Source organism: Corvus kubaryi, unplaced genomic scaffold (assembly GCF_017639235.1).
Source record: "Corvus kubaryi isolate FWS band 111438036 unplaced genomic scaffold, C.kubaryi_AGA036_p1.0 split1-37296, whole genome shotgun sequence".
Classification (NCBI taxonomy): Eukaryota; Metazoa; Chordata; class Aves; order Passeriformes; family Corvidae; genus Corvus; species Corvus kubaryi.
The window spans coordinates 16,698,100-16,718,614 of NW_024582075.1; the positions used below are offsets into that span (position 1 = coordinate 16,698,100).

Sequence of the window (20,515 nt, forward strand, 5' to 3'; positions counted from 1 at the left end):
CATGTATTTTTATTCTTTCTTAGAACCTACAGTATTCAAAGTACAGCTTATTACCAAGATGATAATTTCAGCCACATGGTTAACGAATCAGAGAAGGACAGCCTTATTTTAAATCTATCAGTCTATTTTAAACATAAACAGTGGACTCTGGCACTTCCAGAAGGAACCTTCAAGAAGGCATCCCTATGCAATCTTATGTGTTTGAATTAGTAGCAGCTCAAAGTGGTGCTTTACCTCCTCTTCTCCAAAACACAGTTGAATGGGATACACGCTACTAAGGATTCCCCCATCTACTGCTAGTTCTTGCAGCCAGTTATGGAAGTCCCAAAGAAACTATGTCAGCCAAGGTAAAATCCATCATCTCCAGATCCAGAATAATAAAAAATTGAAAAAAACAACCAACCAAAAAAAAACAACAACCCCAATACATCAGTGCGAACTCCCTTAACTATTCCTCTATAATGCATGCATATGTAAATTTGATGTGAAATATACTTCCCCACACTTGCAAAGAGTAAGAGCAAATAATCAAATAATTATTACCACAGACTTCTGAGGAGCATAATACAACTATTTTGTGTGAGTGGTGTCAGATTTAAGAACTGTTTTATTAGTAGCTGTTTGTGAACAGTATTAAACAAACACTGATTTTAATTACAGATTCCATTTGGTTTTTATTCCAAGCTAGTGTTCTTGGCTAAAATGTTTCTGCTGCAGTCAGAGTTTTTTGGAAGAAAAACTGACCATGTGAGAATCAAAAAACAAAACATGGATGTGCTTCTGAATGAGCTGGTTTTTCTAACATCATGTTGCATGCCCAAACCAGTGTTACTGTAACTGCTCTCTTAAAACTCATCCTGTATTCTTCTTTTTGGCCATTGCTTAGCCAAGGTAGTGTTCTTCACTCACGCCAAGTCCATCTTGGGATGGCCTCCCAGGTCTTAGACCAGACACCACTAACAATTCTTAGTAACATGGAACAAGAGTTGCAGATAATCCATCCACTACTAGTCCTTCAGAGCCCATAAAACTGTATCAGATATCAGGTACAACTGGGATATAAAACAAGCTAAAATATTCTGATATACATAATATACAATGACTACACAGAGGAACTCTGTTTAAATCACTATTTTAACCACCTAACAATAATATAATTATTACTAACTTTTATTTCCTGTATCAACTCTACCATTATTTTCTTATTGTTTTTTATAATTGCTGGTTCCATGGCTAACTTTCCTTGTGGTAGCTGAAATCAGAAAGAGAGAACAGTGCACAGAGGTTGGGACTACCCATAGCATGGAGTGAGTAACAGGTATCTTGTTGAGTCTAGCTCTGTATGAAGATCCAATGAGGCACAGGACTTTGCTCAGATAGAGTAAGTTGTAGCAAAATAATTCTTCCAGTAAGTAAACAATTCCTTACTGTCTGACAATGAAATCCAAGATCATTAAATATATCCATCCACCTATTTAGCCACCTAATGTACCTTAGTTTATTAGGCCCTAGGCCTTTTTTACTGACTTCCATTAAACAAGGTTATGGCCTCTGAACTACAATACTGGGTAAAAATACATTCTTCAAAGTTTTCAAATATTGTAATTAGAAATCCTCTGTATACATTCATACTGTTATCTACAGATAGCAAACAGTGAAATGACTACACCCTAATTTTTCTCGAGGCATAGTGAAAACACATTGTTGACTGAAAAGCTAATCACTTCACAACTAATGAAGGAGAAAGTGTTAGGTCTCTCGCATGAAACATCACAAAAATTTCAGCTGACTTGACAAAATAGGTTTCCTTGGGTATGCTTGCTGGTATCAGCATTCTCTGTTATATTTTCTGGTTTAATCCTGAACAAAACAGCTAAGAGACTACTTAACTACTGCTAAAGTTAACACTGTTAAATTAACTACTTAATTTAACATATTGAAATTTAGCATTTTTGAAAAACATATATTTTAGTACTCTTTTCCTCAGATCAGTCTATCTGCTGTGTTATCCCATCTCCCCAGTATCCTCCCCATCTTTTCTCATATTACCTTTTACACTTTTTGACTAATGGAAAAACTTCAGAACTGAAGAACTGAAGTTCTTCCCATTGTAATAAATGGACATAAAAGAAAAAGGAAGCACACAAGCTTGTGTCTCCATATTGAAGCTACTCATTTTGTGACTCCCTGATTCCTCAGAGAATGAAGAGAACTCCAACTGACATTACCTTGTATATGTGGCAGCCTCTGATGCATTAAAGCTACAGAAATTTGGCAGAGAATGAACGCCCTTGTGTTCCAGCTGGTCTTCAGAGATCAGAGGGCCGGGCGCCACTGGGCTTGATTTCTGATCAATTCAGCACTAAGTCTGGTTGTGCTCAGTAACATCCACAATCCAGATTCACCAATAGTGCAGTTTTATTGAAGCAACAGGAGGCGGGTTCAGGACTGCCAGTGAGCAATGCACTAACTATGGAGTGTTAATATGTGTCATGACAGAAAGTACAGTAACAGAGCTCCGTTAGCACTATAAACACATATATTCATATATAAAAATAAATACTCATATATACTAATAAATATCCATATATACTAATACATACTTATCTATAATAATAAATATTTCAAACATCAATAAATACTTATATGTGAGCGTGAATAAATATTCCTGGGTCTGCTCCAATGTAACTTGGAGGTACAAAGCCCACGTAAATGCACCCCTTCAGGGGAGGAGGAGAGACACAGTCCATCAACCTATCCCAAGCAAGCAGAGGCATTTCCACCTGTCTTTTATCCCAAAAATACCCCTTCTATATTGTAATTTTTGGTCCTACCCAAAAGAAACAATTTCATGTTACAGGTGGGGTTATGGTGACTGTGGTCTTACACAGACATGCTCTCTTTTCATCTGCATTCCTAGGTGTGTGAAAGTTAATATGCAAATAGGACATAATGCAGATCTTAGTAACTTTTGGTCAGAATTTACAGCTGATACAGTTGATACAAAAGGTAAAATAAACACTCCAGTCCATCTGCTGAGGTTGGCTCACTGACATCAGCCTGACAGCCTTTGTGCACATCCTTATCTCCACAAAGAAAACAGAGTTTTAGCAAGGCTTGTTAAACATGGTGAAGGGAGAGTGAGCCTAAGGGCTGGTGCAGGTGCTCCTCTGTGCCCCACTGAAACAACACGGCCATGTGGCCTCTGCTTCACACCAGACATTGCTCCATCCTTAGGCCTTGCTTGAGGCAGGCGCAAGATAAGCCAGAGGCCCAGCTCATGGTTTTCTCAGCCAGACTTGTCAATTCTTCAAGGACTTTAAGGCAACACTGTACTAAGTCTGCCCATTTACTGCAACCTCAACCTCCTTTTCCTTCTCTGCAATTGTGGATGTTTTCCACCAAAACAATTACTTTTACATCTATATCTTATCTAAGAGAAATACCCAAAGAGGAGGTGAAATGCTATCATTCCCTACAGATAGATATACATAGAGATATTCATATAAACACGTCCTACTAAATATTCAATAAGCTAGCAATCTGGAAACTGCCCATTTTCTGTTTAAATTAAAGTCCTGGTACACTGATGTAATCCTGCATGACAATACTGAAAAATTCAACAAGGTACAAAACTAAATGAATACTAGGTATGCAATTCCTAAAAAACCTACATTAAAAAAAAGGAATCACTACATGACATATAGCTTATAGAAACTGTGTATTTCTACAATTTGTCTAGTTCCAATGCAGCACTGAAACATTAGTACTATAACAACCATTTGGCAAGCTTGAAGAAAAAATAAAGATAAAAGCTACACTTTAACACATTTTCCTTATTATTCCTTATTAGTTTCTTTTGTCCACAAGAAAGTACTTGTTTCACAGCTACTCTAAGAACCTTTCAAGAACCTGCTTTGAAGAACACAGTGTGTCAGAGTTTGAGAACTCTCCTGAAAAGTGAGCTTGGTACACGGACATGCTCATGACTCTCCAAGAGTCAGTTTAAATTAAGTGAATTTCATTTAAGCCAAATTGGGGAATTTTATCAAATCATAAAAGAAATCAATGAGGATACACTCTTCGATACAATAAAACAATACATTTTCAACAATAAAATTAAACCCACAGGAGTGAGGCAAGTTTCCAGCTTTTAAAGCTTGTACATACCTTGTACAATCCAATGCCAGGATCAATGAGAAATGAGCGAGATGATGTAGATGGCTGACTAGGTGATCCACTGTTTGTTTTTTTGACTTTGTTCTTGCAGTTGGAAACAGCACAGGGATTGACTTCTCCATCCTGATCTGTCACAGACGCAGTGGTAGGAGCTTCAGAATCAGAACGTATCAAAAGCTGAACTATGTCATTTAGTCCAACATTGTAGTCAAATAAAGTGTGTCCATCTTCTAGCTGTCAAAAAGAAACGTGTACTTGTGAAACTCTACCTTAAGATACCTAAGTAGTTTTCAAATCCTCTTTTTATAGATAATAATTGCACAGACCAGAAGAGGCAGCCATATCTTACAGATAAATAAAAACCTATGTCTTGAGTATATGAAAAATCAAACTCATCAAGCTAACTAACTGCAGCCATAATTTCATTCAATGAAAATCACTGGAAGGCTTAAAACTAGAAACACGTGTCTACAGACTAGTGTTACCTGCCTACAATAAAGCTAAGAAACACCAAAAAATGACAAGCTGTGCACCAGGAAATACAGGAAGCAGTACTGCTGCTTTGCTCAGTTAAACACCCTCAATGACCTAGAGCATCTTTGAAGCAGAGATTTGATTCACCCGAAAGTATAATGCATTAGTCTGAAATAGCAAAGTTAGAACTAGCTACATTTTACTTCACATCGCAGTGGGAGAAAAACATGCATGACTAAAAGACTCTCATGCCTTTCCAAACTATTCTAGCAGCAAAAAAGTCACCTACCCTCTTTTTCAGGAACAGGTGACTTTCAACACCAGTTGATGTTTCATGAATCTTTGCAAACAGAACTGTTTTCATGAGCTTATGGCCAGTATCCACAAGTATCCAGCACAACAAGAAAAATGGAACAAGAAGGAACAGAAAAGAAATAAAAGGAGCACTTCCCCAGTTTCTCACTAATATAGTTTTCTGTAACACTCAAACCATCTCAGGATAGATGAAAGTGGAATCCATATTTCTTTCTCCATCCCCTCTGCTTTTTCAAAACAACTCTAAAGAGCAGGGGACAGTTACGAACAGAAGCTGACAGTCAAGAAATGAACCAGTTCTTCTTCCATTAACTTAAAATCTGTGCAAAAAAACCTAATTCTCTTTACTGATGAAAACTACTGTACCCACAGCTGGGATCTGTAAACAGGAGTATTCATAGCTTGATTCAAAGTAATTGAAGCTGACACAGCTGTCTGGTCAAGAACCTTGTTCAGCTGCCTGTTTTCAAACCAGTTCAACACAAAGCACACAAAACCATACTGAAGATTTTCATGCTGTAACTATTAAAGAAATGCAAGTAAAGCAGAAATCTCCAGTAACTGTGATTGTCCAGGTGACTACCAACACCACCTCATATGCCTGGGCTTTTAGGGTTGGCAGTTCATAGAGAGAAGAAAGCTGCTTAAGTACCCTTTTCTGTACCACCATGTCACATGTTCCTATACTTCTGACAACTCTTTCACAAAGGGCATAGGAGTGTTCTTGCAGCCCTATTACAATCCAGATTTGGGGGCTTTTCACACCACAAGCATTTTCACTGTTAATAAGCTTAAAGCATTATTCTTATATTCAAAGCACAAATAAACCCAAAACAAAGACAAATACTGACACTGCAAAAACACACTGAAGGGGATATCCACATAGCTGGAGTTGCTAATGCTTCTGATCACTACTCCTGGCCACCTTTAAGATTAAACCCCTACCAAGCGATGTTTTTCTGGTTGCAAAGTGGTTAAAAAGTTCAGCAGCACACCTGCAAAACAGACCAATTATGAAATAATTAATAAATTGGATACTACTGGAGACATAACTTATCCTCCATTTTTCTGTTCCAACTGGACTGTATAGACTGTGGCAGAGATTACAGTATAGTTCCTAGAATACTGTGGGGTATGACAAAATCTTCTGAAAGCTAATGTGCTGGAGAGAAAATGATAACTTTGCTCCTAGTAGACCAAATATATGTAAGAAACACACAGATGAGAGATTTGCTTTCCTGTCTTTGTTCCTGTTCTCTCAGAACAGGTCCTGTGCAGAGTGACAGAAAAATATTTTGAGGCACTGCAGTTTAAAGTTAATTCAGTAAATATGTAAATCTGAACAGCCTGAATTATCTACAATAACTAGGTTAACAGTGTTAACACACAATTAAAAAGACATCCTGCGGCTAGTCTTTGCAATCTATTCTTCAGTTACGACTGCAGAATAAGTTATGTTATTGATTCACAAGTAAATTCTCTCTATTAGCATGAAAGGTAAAAAGCCTCCAAATTTAAAAAAAAGAGGGAGAAAAAGGAATCTGTCCAGAAATAGTTATATTTAACATATGCAGAAACAAAGACATAACAAGGCTAGACCTTGAGTAAGAAGCTGCCTTCCCTAACAGCATACACACACCACCATGCACAGACTACCTATTCCTGCACAACAGTAAGAGAAGTCTCCTCTCTGTAGGTACTCAAAACCCACCCGGGCAAACTCCTACTAACCTGTTTGAAGTGGCCCTGCCTTGGTGGGCGCGGGTTGGACTAGATGACCTCCAGAGATTCCTTCCGTTCCTAAATACTCTGTCATTTGGTGAAGTCAGCTTTGATGAACATGAACTAAATGGTCAGCCAAATAAACTGATGACTGCAAAGTTGTCTAATTTACAGAATTTATAAAAAATTAGACTGTTAGATGGATAAGAAAATGGTTGGATGGTGGTATCCAGAGCGTAGTGGTCAATGGTTCAGAGTCCAAATGGACATCAGTGACAAGTGGTGTCCCTCAGGGACCATACTCAGACAAGAGTTATTTAATTAATCTTCATTAATGATGCAGACAATGGGATTGAATGCACTCTCAACAAGTTTACAGATGACACCAAGCTGAGTGGTGCAGCTGACACACCTGAAGGATGGGATGTCATCCAGAGGGACCTGAACAGGCTGGAGAAGTGGGTCCACGGGAATATCATGAGGTTTAATAAGATCTATTGCAAGGTGCTGCACCTGGATCAGGACAACCTCCATTGCCAGCACAGGCTGGGGCTGAACAGATCAGAGCAGCCCTGCCCAGAAGGCCTTGGGGGTGCTGGTGGGTGAGAGGCTGGACATGACCCAGCCATGGGCACTCACAGCCCAGAAAGCCAAACGTGTCCTGGGCTGCATCCAAAGCAGCGTGGGCAGCAGGGCCAGGGAGGGGATTCTGCCCCTCTGCTCTGCTCTGCTGAGACCCCACCTGAAGTGCTGCATCCAGCTCTGGGGTACCAGCACAGGAAGGACATGGACCTGTTGGAGCAAGTTCGGAGGAGGCCAAAAACACTATCAGAGCGACAGAGATGGAGCACCTCTCCCATGAGGAAATTCAGATTTTTCAGCCTGGAGAAGACAAGGCTTAAGGGTAACCTAATTGAGACCTTCCAGTTCCCAAAGGGAGCCTACAAGAAAGATGGAGAGGAATCTTCTATAAGAGCATGTAGTAACAGAGCAAGAGGCAACGGCTTCAAACTTGAAAGGGAACAGGTTCAGATTAGATACTGGGAAGAAATTTTTTTCTGTGAGGGTGGTGAGGCACTGGAACAGGTTGCCCAGAGAAGCTGTGGATGCCCCATTCCTGAACTGTTCAGGGCCAGGCTGGATGGGGCTCTGAGCAATCTGGTCTATGAAAAGTGTCCCTGCTCATGGCAGGGCATGTGGAACGAGACGATCTTTACAATCCATTCCAATCCAAAACATTCTATGATTCCATGATCTGCCAAAGTGACTGTGGTTTGTTTTGTCCCCTCTGTTTTTATCATTTATACTCTTTGCAGGAATATTTTATGACACCAGATTATTCTGTGACTATTGAGGTCACACTTGAGTCTCAAAGCACAGTAACAAACATAAGATTAGTATAAGCACACTTCACATGAGGCAGGTTGTAATGTCTGGCAACCTGATAGGTCCTGTTTACAGCAAGAGCAAGAAGTCTGTTCCTGAGCATGAGCAACTGCATACATTTAGACCAAGTCAATACACTGCAACAGCATCTGCTTCTAGAAACAAACCAGAGCAACACAGAAACTCAACCAGTAGAATCAATCATGTGCTTTTTGATTTGCAAGAACTGATGTGTGAATCTGCAAGTATACCTATGCCTAGCATTACTGCACCACTGACAACTGAAATCATTGGAGTAACAAAGTTGGAAAACAGCATTTAAAGAAATCCATTTCACACAGGAGAGCAGAACTAGATGATGTTTTTTCTTGAATTACAATAGACAATTTTATCCCATTTTGCTACATAAAGATACTAAGAAGATTCCCTAAAAATATGTTTGCACGGACAGAACACTAAAAGAAAAGAAACAAACATTACATGTTTAGTAAGCATTTAAGGTCATTTGTCATTCACAAGTTTATATATGCAAACGAAAAACAAAAGCAATCACCCTAGAACCAGATATTCAATCTCCTTCAACTCAGCTATGATTTCTTAATTGGTGATTAGAACTTGTACTAAAGCAAAAATAACTGAACAGGCAATTTCATTTATGAAATTTTACTAGCTCTTCTGATCCTACTGCAGTAGGAAAAAAATGCATTTGTTTCCTTAGCAGTAGATTTCACTTTGTTTCAATTCCTCTTAAAGACGTGCATGCTTCAAAAGCCTTTAAGGCTTCATTAACATATTCTGAATGAAATTACCCTAAAGAGCAACTAGCTTTACTGTATCTAACACTCAGTACTACTCTAAATTAAGTATAACTAAGTAAGTTAATAAACAGATCACATCTTTCAAATGTATTTTCATCATCATATGTTAGAGACACTATCAATTTCAAAATACTCCTAGGGAAGGCTGTTATAAATACTTAAATGTAACACAGCACTGTGTTTACACTACTACTCAGGAGCAGCTGCAGCAATGCAATACCAGAATTGAAAACTACCTACTATTACTCTTAGAAGAACTGTCTTGAAACACCAAGCCACAAATTACCTTAAAAGCATGTAGAAGCTGCACTTACGTGAACATGAATAATCATGCAGAGTGTGGTATGATACTGCATTACTTGGGGAAAAAAAATTTGCCTGGCAAGTAATTTACCAATTACTATCCCATCAACTGTAAGTCCCAGCAGAAGGACAGCTCATTATGGCTTTTACAGCATGTACCAAGACCTCCCAAGAAAGCATGTAATAATTCTTGTAAGAACACATTATCTACTGTTTTTATCTTAATGTGTGATCCAGGAGCAGGGTGACCTTAATCCAGCCATTCCACTTGACAATCCAGATCTTTAATCACTTATGAAAGTGTGCCTTAAAGCATTGTCTGAAGTTTTCTTTTCCAAGAGATGTGCTTGTATCTAGTAATACAGATGAAATAAACTATAATGAATGCAGACGAGCTCTTTAATTAACAAAGTATAATGAAAAGTTTAGTGACATAAATCTTATTCTGCACAGGCATTACATGCACACTGCAAATTTAACAGGAAATGCATAAGGGTAAAGAGCTTCAAGCTCAAGTTCAGTAAAAAACCTTGGTTAAGAGTTTGTCAGGAGTTATCCAGAGGGCATGAGTCTCAAGAAATCAAGAACCTGTAACTTCCAGCTGGGTACTTACTGAAAGCAAGCTAAGTGGACTTCCAGAACTTCTGGTATTCCCCATCTTAAAATTCATGTACAAACCTAACTTTTTCTGCCTGTAGAAGGCTGTTGGAATTAAATTCCACAGAAGCATTCAAATATATCTCTAACCAGCATCTAGTAACTGAAAACTCAAAATCAGGTTTTCAGCATGTAACAGTGAGTTTTGGGCAATGGGACTGGCTCAGGCCAAAAAAGTTTCAATAACTTTTATTACCCAACACTGGGCCCTCAGTTTATGGACTTCAGCCATTCTCAGAGCATGCTCCATTTGCTTAACATTTTCAAAGCTGAAAGAGAACCTGACTAGTATTTTTAATTTCACATGGAAAAACTGTAACCTGCACCTGGATTATCTTGTATCTGAAAAGAATGCTTAAGGACTCTGGCATCTTAAAATTCATGTGTTAACAACATTCAGAGTAGTAGGCACAGGGTGAGGTTTTTACAGTAACTGTACCGTGACACTGTTTCACATGGAAGTAGTTGTCTCAGCTGCAACAGAGACAAAAACTAAATAAAGGGGGAATCTAGTAGCCAATCACTTAAGGAAGTTAGTGTGTTTATAGATTTAGGCTGTCTTCAAGTGCTTGCAACTCCAAGAGATCCACTCAAGCAACTGTAGTTTTAAAAGTACTTGTTACAGGTTCCATACAGTCTGCTGTCAAAAAATAGATTGTCCAGTGATCATTCTACTAAAACATCCCATACTCTTCTGTCACATGGGGCAGTTTTGATGCCATCAGTGACGTTTTTTATACATGTCTAACTGTTGAATGACCAAGATATTTCCAGCCCTGAACCATGAAACTCCTAAAACAATCCATAATATTAAGAGGATAAGAAGGCAAATATCCTTAAGCAGAGACTGCAGATCTACAAGGTTTACAAGCTCCTTCTCACATGTCTGCAGCAGACCAGTTCTGAAGTCTAGGCTTGACTATACCCTCTCCACATTAAAACTAAGGTTTTTACATATACACTCTGCAGTCATAAAAACACTCTGTTCATACTGCTTTCTCTCTGATACTCCTGAAAGTTTTCACCTAACTCTCGCCTCCTTATTGCTTCTGGCATTTTTAGCAGAGATCCTGCAATACAATAATACAAACCAAATAGCAACACTTATCAGTGTCATACAAAAACTAACTAAATAGGAAATAACTTTTACCTTGCTTGAAAACGAATACCAAAGAAACCCTGGGTCACCATCAGAAATAAAAAAGAAACCCTAGGTTAGCCTTACTAGTGCTTTTTGTCCTGATTTGGATTTTATGGCTTGCTGCTAAAAATAAACAGACACAAATGACAGACCATTCCCTCATTTCAAGAAGGAGAATTTACTCATCAACTAAAAAGAAAAAAAAACCATAAAATCATTGCTCCACCTTTGCTCTCTCTTTAGAGAAACACATGAGTAGGTGAATTATCTGGACAATCAAATTCTCTGACAGGCTCTAGATCCATATTCTAGATCCAAAACAGAATACAGACAGACCACAACATTTCGTAACACAGTAACCAAAGAAGTTATTAGTGTCTGGAGAATACGGTCCAAATTAGACTCAGTTCTGTTAATTTCTTGCCACAAGATTCACATTTCAAAGCAGCCTACAAGAACATTTGAAGATACTATGCCACCAAAAATCCCAACAACAAGGTGACACAAACTAGTCTTTCTATCAGAGAATATGCGCCCTTTTGACTGCTTCTGTGTGTTTTACAGCAGCTTACAACTTGTCCTGGACTCAAGGAAAAAGGCAGTCGTAACACTATAGTATCAAATGATTTACTGTCAATAAACCATATTTTAAGTAAGAATCATAGTCTCGCAGAGACTCCCACAGTCTCAACAGAAAGCATACAGCAGAAAGAATTCCTAGGTAAGGAAGACTATGGAAGCTTCCATATTCTAAAAAAGGCTTTTCTACAACTTCAGTTACAACCAAACAGTTTGATCGTACCACAGTGTGAAAGTCTGGCATGCTATAAAAAGCCACACAACATAGGAAGAAATTACAGAATATTGTGGCTGACATGGTCTGCAATTACACATCAATCTCAATATAAACACCACAATAAATGTACATTAGTCATCTTTGTACTCAATCAACAAGACTAGCTTTCTCTGGGAAGACATGGATACTTTTCCTGAAGTTCTGTACCTAAAATTAAGCTCAAAAGCCTACATTCACCAATAAACAAGAGGGTTTTACACCTTTTCTACGACACTGTTTGCAAGGTGTATTGGCGGTACCAACATATTTTACCTTTTGGTCTGAAATAAATACAATCCAAAACAGATTCCAGTGTACAAGATTAGTACACAAAACCAAATGAAAGTCAAGAGCTGCAAGTAAAGTCTTCTTGACTTTATCAGAAGATCATGGGGATGGCAGCTTGCTCAGCATCAATTTATAACTTCAGGGAGTTCAAGCCTGCACCTCTTCCAAGTTAAACTTTTTAAAAAGCAGTTCATGTTTTGAAGATTATTTTTTCCTGTATTACTGAGATACAGAGAAAAAAACTGTTAATTTAGATAAGGTAGTTTCTTCTTGGATGCAACTCTAAATCTCATTAAAGGAACATTTGCTCATTAACTTCTAGCTGGAAGATAAAGTTAGAGCAGCAAGGTTTCTTTTCTTTTGCTATACTAAGGAGACTTCTAATTAAGTAAATAAAAGTTCATGGTATCTTCTGGATACTCTTTGGGATTATTTGATTCTTTCATTAAAAAAAAAAATAAAAGCAAGCATGTCAAAATATAAAGCTGCCCAGAGATCCTCAGCAGTATGGAAAGAGTCATCCATCCCTGTGCTGATTAGATGAGAAGGGTCAAGTACCTCCCGTATGATGGTATGGGCTTCTATAGCAAAGGCAACTGAAGTTCAGCAACAGTGGTGCCAGCGAGAGCAAATGGCTATCTGCAGCTTGTGAGGACACCTGTAATGAAGAACTGGATATTATCTCAAGCTTCCATAATCAACAACAAAAATCTAAAAACCACATCAGAAAACCCCCAACAACCAACTATGCTTTTACATAATTTTACAGTTAAATAATTAGGAGCAGATATTTAATTAACAGCCTTTAAAGAAGAGAATCCTCTCGTAACTTCCATCTTATTATTGATATCAACATTTGATCACATTTCATCATGGAAAATCCTCATCTACTTGTCAGGATAGGCCCTGCATGAGGTGTGTTCTGCATCTAAGGGTTTGTGGAGTTCTTTATAATATAGAAACATATTAATTTTCTAAGAGTTTCCAGATTAATTTTAAAAAGTACATGGACTAAACTATCCAAAATAAATTATTTGAATGTATGACTCTCAAGTGACGGTGTGGTGTGACTCTTCGGGATGTCTTGTGCAGGACTAAGAGTCGGACTTGATGAACCCTGTGGGTCCCCTCCAGCTCAGCATATTCTGTGATTCTGGAAGTAAATACACATGCCATAAAATACAGCCTTAAAGTTGGCTGCAAGTTCTTAGATGTTACGTAATGCTCTTCCAGGTTCCTAATGCTTAAGTAATACATACAAAACTGTATAAAGTAGTCTGTTTTCACTTACGCTTCTTTGCTTTGCCTTCAGTTCGTTTAGGTGCTTTAAATAATAAAGACAATCATACCCAAGAATGGTAAATTGCATTAGTAGACTTACAGCAACAATTTTAGAAGAAGATGGTTTCAGTAAACTTCTGCAATCATATAATAAAAACTCGTTCACAGGCCTACCAAACTTACTATCAGGTAAGTTTTGCGTATAACATGAATTCACTATGTTGGGAATTTTGGCATGCAGTCAGATCATATGTGACCTGAAGAGTCCAGGTGACTCTCCTCATGCTACAGAGCTACTTGTTACCGGCTTCATCAAAGAATGACAATTACTTCCCTTCTACTGTTTCTTCAAACTGCTTCTCTAAAATAAAAAACTTAACTGCACCAGTGGAAGATTTCTCACCCCAGATTTCTGCCTGAAGCAGATGGGGTTTGGACAGCTTCAGCTGAAAATGTTCACAATTTTCCAAACAAAATAAAGCTGGGAAGAGTCTGTGCTAAGAAACTCAATTGTTCTATGAATAGGCCTAGCACTCCCATTCTTGAGGGAAACACTTCACAAGTATTGCTTTTCTAGCCTTCAGGAAATTCACCCAAGTTGTAAATATTAAGAAAGACTTAAACATACCATTTACAAACCTGAAGTTTGGAAGCTTAAACTCACGTAAGATTCCATCCACTACTCATGTGCCAGCCCAGGTCACCCAGAAGCTAGAGGTCTTGTACAATAAAGGCATGCCCTATTGCCAGATTTTTAACTGTGTGTTTTACTGAAGCTACTTTACCTCAAGCATGTTCTCATGCAAAGCTGAAGCTCCTCCACTCCTCTTAGCCCTCTACTGTTTCAGTTAAATTTTACAGAAACACAACTCTAAATACTTGGGCATTACACCATGGGTCTGACAAACTAGACTTTAAATATTCAACTTGCACAGCTAAGTAACACGATGCATACTACCATACTTGTTTGCGCACAGAAGCAGAGCTGAGTTTCTTCCAGTGAAGCAGGCCTGATTTGCAGCAACTTTCACCTCAAGTAAATAAACAGCTTCAATAATTTCACCTCCTCCTGCTGACTTCAGTCCCCCATGAAACAGGTCAGGAGTGGTTTCCTCACCAACAAGATTAATGACTTCAAAAGTCGTTTCAGTCACTGCCTCCTACATACATTGGCAAAGAAACCTTTGGGCTCCAAAGTCTTTTTTCTCCTACTTTGGTAAGAGCTATAGAAAAGACACTGAGATAATGGGGTTTTTTAACAGTAGACATTTACAAATTTTCACCAAATTCAAATTTGAACAGCGTGGGATGGGATGATGAGAGAAGACAACAAAAGACATTAGTTCTTATCTTCCACAAACAGTAGATATTGCTAAAATACAACAGTGTGCATGTTTAGTTACATGAAAAACAGAAGTAGGTATTAATACCCTCACAGTCTTACAGAAAACCTTAAGCTCTCTGGTATGTTTTCAAATTCAAACTTCCATATATTTTTACTGCTTTATTTTTCCAGCATTGTAACTGAAAGCTGGAAATCCCACAACGTCTGCAACTTAGTCCTACAGAAAATCTGCTCTGGTAGGTCAAAATGCCAAGATATCTCCTTCTCTTCCATGAATAAACTGAGAACTTCTATTCTCAAGAACGGCTTCATAGGCTTTCCAGTTAGGAGAAAGAATATGCTGCTGGAAGTCAGATTGTTGTCTTGCTTTTCTGAATTTCTCTAAGAATGAGTTTACTCAGAGTCAACATGTAACACAGTAAAATATTAGATGTAAATAAATAGTCTGTGGTGGAGCAAGGTTAAAACATGCTTTATTCCAGCATAAGGAAATATTTGTGGCCCTTTAGGAAAATCCTTCCAGGCAATGATCCACCATCTTCAAGAGGGAAAGCAAGAGACATCACTGCAGGTTTCTATGTTCAGTAGACTTCTCCAGCTAACTGCAAAGTAGGCTATTGCACCACAGTCAAGAACTATGCATACATTATTATTCTCTTTCCTCTGAAAGTTCCACCTCAACCTAGAATATGGCTTGACTGCTGCAGCTGGTGGACAGTCATTCAGCTCTGCAGAAATGTGGAACCCCAGAGAACACAGGATGTCCTGTACATGTTATAGAGTAATACTATCTTGGTCAATCTTCAGTGACACATGTGAATGGTAGGTCCTTCTGGCAGTAAAAGAATAGACACCAACCTATTCAACAGAGTAGTGCTATTCCTGGCATTAACAAGAAAAAAACCCAAAACAACAGTAATACAAAGTACTGCATTAATGACAACACTAGGTTTCCTCCAGTAGTTCTAGGTTATTTTAACCCTTAAAAACAGACATGTGAAGTACTGCTCACTTAAGTTCTTGCATTGTCTTTGAAGATAATTGTCAAGAGACAACAGCAAGTTACAGTACAGCACATTAAACTGGATACAGACATTCCTAAAAAACTGCAAAATAATGGCTCCAGCTCAAAATCTTAGTTGAAATTGTTCTCTGCTGCAAGCTAAGAACGTGATGCTGTTGAAATTCAGCCTATAAACAGTGACTCACTTAGGTTTCTACATCTGTATAACCTCACATACTTCCCATTTTTAGGAGGACATTACTTAGCCAGGCTTCCCACCACTTGCAAGATCCAAGGATTTCTAGAAGTTCCCAGAGAGACTACAGTACGCAGTACTCAGTAGCAGGATCATGGTTCGACTAACAGAATGTACAGATTTAACCATACTGAGCGCTAACCAGATAAACTAAGAAAAAGATTTCGCCTAGATAATATTTTCTACAATACATACAGCAATCTTCAGGGGTTTCTTAAGTTTTCACCTCAGTATACTGCTTTCTGTTCATCTCACATTTAACCAAAATGCCCTTTTTTATTCTTAATATTAAAAGAAATATTATTTTATTGTATCACAGCCCTAAGAGAATTTAAGTTATTTCGTTTCATGTTCTCAACACCCAGTTTTACTTGTGCAAAAGCAACCCTTCTGACCTTTTTTCTTATGAGCACCATGGAAACAGAAAAGCAACCCATAATCAAGAAGGAAAGTTTAGAATTAATTATTCTAATTACAAGAAAATTAACATTTATGGGGAGTGAAACCATAAAACAGAATTCCCTAACTCTTCACTGAACACGATCCCAAGTGTGTCCTAAACTGGATATACTAAGTACCGAACTCACAAATGCTGCTCATGCAGTCAACTTCAGCTATAGTATTTCACTATCCCGTTTTCTCAAGCAAGACATCTGTTAACTAAAAAGTTCATTGGTCTGGCCACTGTCAGACTACACAGAAAAGCACAGCTCATTACAGGCTCATCTTCCCTGCTTCTTAGATAAAGAATTTGGGGTAAAAACCTCGGGTTTGTCCTACATAAACCTCTATATCCAAAGAGGTATGCTAGCACAGAACAAAGCTAAGAAGGTTACACAACTCCAAGTCATGTTCCTTAACCTGGCCCTTACAGAAAAACATGTGATTGTACATAACGTTCCTTACAGACCAGCCCTCGCAAGCGCTCTCTGTCACCAATCTGTAAAACATAAAAATCTAGTCATTTGCTATTGGTTCAAAATCTAGGCTTAGCATCTACCCACTAATGCTTGCATCCTGGTCAAGAGCTAAGTTTCTATTTCTTAAGTTTTTTCCACGTATTTGTAAAGATACACACGTTATCTCTTTTGAGGCAGAAATCTCACTGCCCTGCATTACTCAGCTTAGGTGAACACTTCAACACTCATCTGCTGTAAGAAGACGCATCTTCAGAGTCACTTTCCGTGAAATTCACCACACATCCGGTGCCTTTCGTGTCAGGTAATACCTATGCTTCACTTTCACAACTCGAGCACTGCGCACACCTCGTAGTTTACGTAACGCAGCTTCAAAGGTTACACCCTTCAGCAAAGTTACAGCCTGGGGCGACATATTCGGAACAAAATCTCTCCATCACCCCAGGGCAGGGGAAGTACCACCTCACGGAACGCTTCCAGCCAGTCACCCCTGCCACACCGGCTTCCCGGGGTGGAGATGAAGCGCCTCTCTGGTCTGCCAGCAGTCGCCCTGATCCCGCCCGGGACACGCCGGGGCTCACAAGTCGAGGACACCGCCGCATCACAACTTCTTGCCCGCGCGAATTAACCCCGCGCCACCGCCTCTCCCCGCCCCGCCACGTGCGGACCCGGGGCGGCGTTTTCCCTGGAAACCTCTCCCGGTGGGCCTGCTTCCCGCCCTGCCCGGCCGGGTTGCGGCGGGGCGGAGAAGAGCGGGCGGAGAAGAGCGGGCGTAGCTCCCTCCTTCCCCCCGCATCCCTCCGGCTACCCTGTCACTTGGGCAGGATGAAGGCGGGGGCCGAGGGAGGAGCCTCCCGCCACTCAGGTGGGAAAACAAACACACAAAGGGGCCTCGCCAGTACTCAGAGAAGGGTTTTACTCCCTGGGGTTTTTACCTCATAGGGGAAAAAGGGGGTCCCGGAACATTCTGTCAGGGCTGGCTCCCCGCTGCCCTCCCTTCCCCCCAGGCCCGGGAGTAAACAAAAGCGGGAGCTCATAGAACGGCACATGGGTGGAGACGGGGACCCCCGAGCCGCACAAAGAGCCGGGCCCGGGATTAGGGGAGACCCCCGTGGGTCTGCCTGGATACGGGAGTTCCCGCCTCACCTGCTTGCCCCGGTAGAAGAGGCGCTGGCGGTCGGGGCTCACGCGGAAGGTCTCCTGGATCTTCTCCCGTAGGCACTCGATCTTGGTGAGGCGGCTCAGGTCGTCGATCGTCTGGGTCTGGGTGCCGTCGATGGTGCGGACCTGGATCCACATGGTGCGCGCCCTCCCGCCCGCTCGGCCGGCCGCAGGCAGAGGGGGGGAGACCCGGGCAGGGGGTGGGAACGGGGTCCGCTCGGCGGGTGAGCGCCCACGGCGTGGGAGGTGCAGGGGAGGGGTCCGGACGCTCCCCCGCTCTTTGTTCGGCCCGGCGGGGCAGGAATTTCAAACGCCGCGGAGCGGGCGCGACCCTCCCGCCCGCAATCCGGGCCGCCCGTCCCGCTCAGCGGGGCGCGGGAGAGGAAAGGGGAGGCGAGCGGATCCCACGGCGCTCCCCGATCCCGCCGAGGCAGCGCGGGTCGCGGGGGGTGCCGGAGGGGCGGCGGCGGGCAGGGCTATGGAGATGCGCCGGGAGCCATCGCCCGGCCCGGGCACTGTTTACCGGGGAGCGCCGCCGCGCTCACATGGAGGTCACGGCGCCAACGCCGATCTCGCGAGAGCAGCCGGCCGCGGCCGTGCAGACAGCACGGTGGGGCGGGGGCGGGGGGGGAGCGAGGTGGGCACGCGGCGCCACCACGCCCCCTCCCGCCGCCCCCTCGCGCCGCGCGCGGGCCCCGCCCACTCAGCCCCGCGCGCTGCGCCCGGCAGGCGCGAGGCCTGCGGGGGGGGGAGGGCTTGGCGCGCGCCGGGGAAGCGACCGTTGGCGTCTCCGTGGCGGCGGGCGCGGCCTTGAGGGCTTCGGGGGCCCTGGGGCCCGGGCTGGGCCGGGCAGCACCGCAGCATCCATGGGCAGCCCGGAGAAGGGGGCCGCTGGAGAAACCGAGGCCCCAGCGCTTCCTAGGACGTAAAGCTACGTGTAACTCTACCCTAAAGATACGTACTAATCCTGCCTGTGGATAGAAATACGGGGCGAGACTAGGGAAGGCAAGCTTCGTTTACACTGCGGACCTGGTGTGCGTTTGGCTTTTTGTATTTTTCTGCATTGGGTAATTCTGCAAATTAACACCAGGCAAATCTGGAGTTACGTAGCTGTTGTGCGCTGGTCCTGGTGGGCGGCTGGGCCTCGCACATTCCGTTGGTCACTGTCGCAGGAAGGTGGAGAACAAAGGAAGAAGGTTAAAAGTGAGAAAATGGCCATCTAAATAAAAGTTTAATAGGTAAAACCAAAAGCTGTGCACACAAAGCAAAATGAGGAAGTATTTCAATATTTAGAATTGACAGACGCGTGCGTTTAGCCATTTCCACAAAACCAGAGCTTTGTCATGTGTAAAGGTTACTTAGCAAGACAAGCACCTTAACTCCTAACACCCCACACTTCCTCCTTCTTATCCCAGCTCTCATTGCTGAGCATGATGCCAAGTGGTTTGGGAGGTCATGAGCCTTACCCTCTGGGTCCCTTCCTAGCTTTGTGAACTCCTCCAGCCTGCTTGCTGGCAGTGTTGTCCCAAATATGGGTTCTTTAATCTGTTGTGTAAGAGGTCGACCTGTATGAGATATTTATTTCATGTTTGTGCAGAGGTGAACCCACAAAGCCAGCTACAGTCAGGCTGCATATTTCTACTTCGATAACACAGAAGTACAAGCCTAGTTTCTAATTACATGCCTATTTAATAGCTATTGAACTCAAAGAAAAGCCTAATTTCTAGTTACATGCCTATTTAATAGCTATAGAACTCGAAGGGAAATTTAGGTTAGATATACAAAAGAAATTCTTTACTGTGGGGGTGATGAGACAGAATAACAGGTTGCCCAGAGAAGTGGATACTCCATCCCTGGAAGTGTTCAAGGCCAGGTTGGATGGGGCATTGAGGAACCCAGTCTAGTGGAAGAGCCCTTGCCCATCACAGGGAGATTAAAACTAGATAGTCTTTAAAGGCCCTTCCAAACCCAGCCATGCTATGATTCTACAATCTTTTGCCCATTTTGATGTAAAGGTACAATGTATTTTAAATTTATTGCTCATGTTCAGTGTGTGAGGGTCTTCAGCTGGAGGTGGTAGCCTAAGCTTTAGAGGTGTGGTTTTCATGTAATAATGAGCTAAATTCATCTAAAGGACATGGGATTAGTTGATTTTGCTAACTTGAGTAAAATTTATCATATACTGCCAGACACAGTTTCCTACTTATCTGAGTCTTTATGGTATTTGTTATTCTCAGTTATCCACTCTGCAAAATCTTTTCCTTAAATCATTCATCATTCATGATTCCTCCCCTTTGAGACTTAAATTTCTCAATCTGAATGTGAGATCATTTGAGCTTCATTTGTTTTATCAAAAAACATCTCCTCTTGTTTTCTCTCAAATTCCAAGGGATTTTCCCACGCCAGCAAGTCCCACTGTATCTTTTCTCTTGTA

General features: G+C 41.4%; 1 protein-coding gene across 5 annotated transcripts in view; it reads right to left on the reverse strand.

The window, feature by feature from the left end:
• Nucleotides 1-18,678, reverse strand: part of UHRF2 (ubiquitin like with PHD and ring finger domains 2) — an 80,502-nt gene extending 61,824 nt beyond the window's left edge. For 2 of the 5 annotated variants that reach the window (XM_042013021.1, XM_042013020.1), the window contains exons 1-2: nucleotides 18,067-18,676; nucleotides 4,171-4,413 (exon numbers count right to left, since the gene is read on the reverse strand). In XM_042013021.1, the coding sequence (XP_041868955.1) occupies nucleotides 4,171-4,413; nucleotides 18,067-18,219 (396 nt within the window). In that variant the 5' untranslated portion in view covers nucleotides 18,220-18,676. Of the gene's footprint in view, nucleotides 1-4,170; nucleotides 4,414-18,066 lie in introns of all 5 variants that reach the window. The other 3 variants (XM_042013024.1, XM_042013019.1, XM_042013023.1) reach the window with 3 other exon arrangements.
• Between the last annotated feature and the right edge of the window lie 1,837 nt (nucleotides 18,679-20,515).